General features: G+C 39.6%; 1 protein-coding gene across 1 annotated transcript in view; it reads right to left on the bottom strand.

Annotated features, from left to right (window-relative positions):
* Positions 1-442: 442 nt before the first annotated feature.
* Positions 443-3,255, bottom strand: part of nod1 (nucleotide-binding oligomerization domain containing 1) — a 30,210-nt gene continuing 27,397 nt past the window's right edge. The window contains exons 10-12 of the mRNA XM_037980174.1: positions 2,229-2,312; positions 2,052-2,135; positions 443-1,172 (exon numbers count right to left, since the gene is read on the bottom strand). Coding sequence (XP_037836102.1) covers positions 1,100-1,172; positions 2,052-2,135; positions 2,229-2,312 — 241 coding nt within the window. The 3' untranslated portion in view covers positions 443-1,099. The remainder of the gene's footprint in view (positions 1,173-2,051; positions 2,136-2,228; positions 2,313-3,255) is intronic.

Raw genomic sequence — 3,255 nt, 5'->3', positions numbered from 1 at the left:
ATGAAAACCCAATTTGGCTCACCTGTTGCAAATCACACATAAAGATCACTTGTGATGGACTGCCTCCACACATATGACATGAATTAACCAATGAATGATCANTGAAGATATTCACTCAGCTATGCAAATCATGAAGGGGTGCCAATAATGGTGAGCAGGACTGTAGATGAGATCAAAGCTTCAGAACAACTAGTGTTAAGTAAATATTTTGTTATTAAATTGCTTTATGACTTAAAATGAAAAGAAATGGCATCAACTGACTGCTTGTAATCTAAGCTACTGTAACTTTTGTAAGTAAAGCTCATTGAGCGCTGAAGTTTTATAAGACATTGTTAGTGAAATTACTTCTGCCTTAACAAAATTAAAAAATATATATTTTCTTACACACAAATAAACATAATATTAACTGAACTTAAAGGCAATGAGACAAGCAGCAGCAATGTGAGTTTTTACCACATTTATTACTGTATGCAGACTGACACACAATGAACACATGACTACAAAATAAATGCACATTTCTCCATTTATTTCTGAAAACTCAATTTTCTAGCTCTACATTTCTTTTGTTTGCACATTTAGATAGTGTACTTGTATTTTCTGCTTTCCCTTTTAAAATATTCCACTTGCTGTATATAAACCTAACAGCACCCTGGACAACAAATAACTCATTTTAACAGTTTGTTACAAAATAAAATGCAAATGCTGCAGGGAAGCAAGCATGTTTCTTTTCCTGTACTATTTCACTTCCTGTTTTCATGTAAAACAGACATTTATGAAAATGACAGCAAAACGTCACTTATATGAAACATGAGACATTCAGTAAACAAACAAACAAAAAACAGTTCTTTAAAATCAAGAGGATTTTTGGTAGAACAGGTAACTGCATGAATGCATTAAGCAACTCAGTATTTTCATAATAATGATACTATAAGAGCTGTTTGAGCAGAAAACCATAGCAACAACAATGACTTTCACTCCAAAAACAACTGGTTCAGAACCAAAAGGATCTTGGTCCAAATTAAAACCTACAGATCCATGGGGATGAGTGGCAGCAGCTCTGTTAGCTGATGTCCAGCTGCATGTTCTGATCGTACAGCAGTCAGAGGAAGCGCAGACGGTTCTGTGGCAGAAACTCCTTCTGTTCCTCTTCAGACAGCAGGTTTCCTTTCACGCTGAGGGAACACCGTCACATGTGGTCAGCAATTCAGTCAAAACTCATTCATGCAGGAAAAATATCTGAATTCTTTCATTTTTTATTGGGTACATTCACCTAAATTTATTTTTATTTTTGAACAAGTTACTGTATTTGCAGTCAGGGTTGTGATGAGGTTTAAATTTCTGCACCATTGTTGAACAAAACTTAAAACTCATAATTGCCTATATCTTAGTTTTGATTGTTTATTAAAGATTAAAATGTTTTTGGGAATTATTTAGTTGGTTTTTAGCCTTTAGTGAGTCTGCAGTAGGTTGTATACATTTCAGCTGCTAACATGCTCTAATAGCTTGTTGCAAACAGTGCTACCTTCAAAAGAGACACTTGGCTTTTCTTCTTTGGTGGACAAGCCATGACTGACAGATAAAATGTATAAACAACCAACAATGTATTTTTTGAACAAGCATAAATGTTCTGAAGAACTACCTTAAACACCTGGATGACAGCTTGGAGAAACATCATTTTTCATCATAAGATAATCTTAGTTTAAAACTGGCAAGAAATGTGGTGATATGCATTCCTTTAAAGAATGCTAGGACTTTAATTATCTCATAAACTGAAGAACTTTCATTTTGTTAAGTAAAATAGCATTACCGTATTTTATGGACTATAAGACGAACTTAAAAGTTGAAAAGTTCAAAAATGGACCATTTATTGACAGTGCGTCTTATAATCCAGTGGTGCAGATAATATGGTAATTAGATTGGTAAAAGCTGAGTGTTTGTTTTAGTGTTTCACCTCAGCTGTTATACCTTCCACAGTTGATCCAGAACCTCTTAAAGGCATCAGGTTAATCCAAAATGCTTCTGTGTCATTGTGAATTCTGAGTGATACTCACCATATCTCTTTGAGCTTAGAGTTATGTTCAAGAGCACCAGCAAAGTGTCGGATCCCAGCCGCAGTGAACCTGTTGCTAATTAACCTGCAGACAAAGAAATACAGCAGGTGAGTCTGACAATCAATGTTTGAACCTTGTGACAGTGTTATTGTGCTCATGCATGACAGAGTTCCTCACCAAAGGTGGCTTAGGCCAGTATCTGCTTGGATCAGCTTAGCCAAATGTGGAGCTGCCTCATCAGCCAACTCATTCTGCACCAACCTGCCAGAGCACAAACAAGTACAGAGTCAGTGTTTCCAAACTCCTTGTTCATCTTCCATTCAGTCCACCAAACAGTGTCTGTTGGTGTGACCTGACACTGATGACTCTTGACCTTGGAGTTCACCTCTGGTCTCTTTGGTTACCACTTGTATTATCTTATAAACACAGTAAATAGCTCCTAGAATAAAGTGTACAATAATATATACAAATGCAGAAAAATTTGTTGGTTTCCTTTTGACTCAGAAAGGGAAAGTGGGTCCTTTCCCAGGCCTTGCTTGTTTGGATAAGAAACTGCTGATCCAGACTGGGGACATTGTCATACAATGGAAGGATCACTTTGAGGATCTCCTCAATCCAGTCATCATGTCCGCCTTTGAGGAGGCAGAACCTGAGGACTCAAGGGAAGACGAGTCCATTACCATGGCAGAGGTCACTGAGGTAGTCTAAAAGCTCCCTGGTGGACGAGATTCGCCCTGAGATGCTGAAGGCTCTGGACGGTGTGGGGCCGTCATGGTTGACACATCTCTGCAATGTCGCATGGAAGACCAGGATAACATGCATGGAGTGGCATGCCGGGGCGGTGGGAGTTGGTGTCCCAACTATCAGGGGATCACACTTCTCAGCCTCCCTGGGAAAGTTTACTCTACTCTAGGGTGTTGGAAGGGAAGCTTTGACTGATTGTCCAACCTCAGACCCAGGAGGAGCTGTGTGGCTTCTATTCTGGTCGTGGAAATGTGGACCAGATCTTCACCTCACAGGGTTGCTGAGGGGGTCATGGAGTTTGACTCCCCAGTCCACATGTGTTTTGTAGAAATGGAGAAGGCTTATGTTCGCATTCTGGCAATTTGTGGGGGGTGCTGTGGGGCTATGAGGTGCTGGGGTCACTTGTAATAGCTATTCCAGCGTTTCCCCTACCATTATCCACGGGGTGGCACCCCCCACC

Source organism: Kryptolebias marmoratus, linkage group LG16 (genome assembly GCF_001649575.2).
Source record: "Kryptolebias marmoratus isolate JLee-2015 linkage group LG16, ASM164957v2, whole genome shotgun sequence".
In the NCBI taxonomy this organism is placed as follows: Eukaryota; Metazoa; Chordata; class Actinopteri; order Cyprinodontiformes; family Rivulidae; genus Kryptolebias; species Kryptolebias marmoratus.
This window is presented reverse-complemented; position numbering and strand designations above follow the sequence as displayed.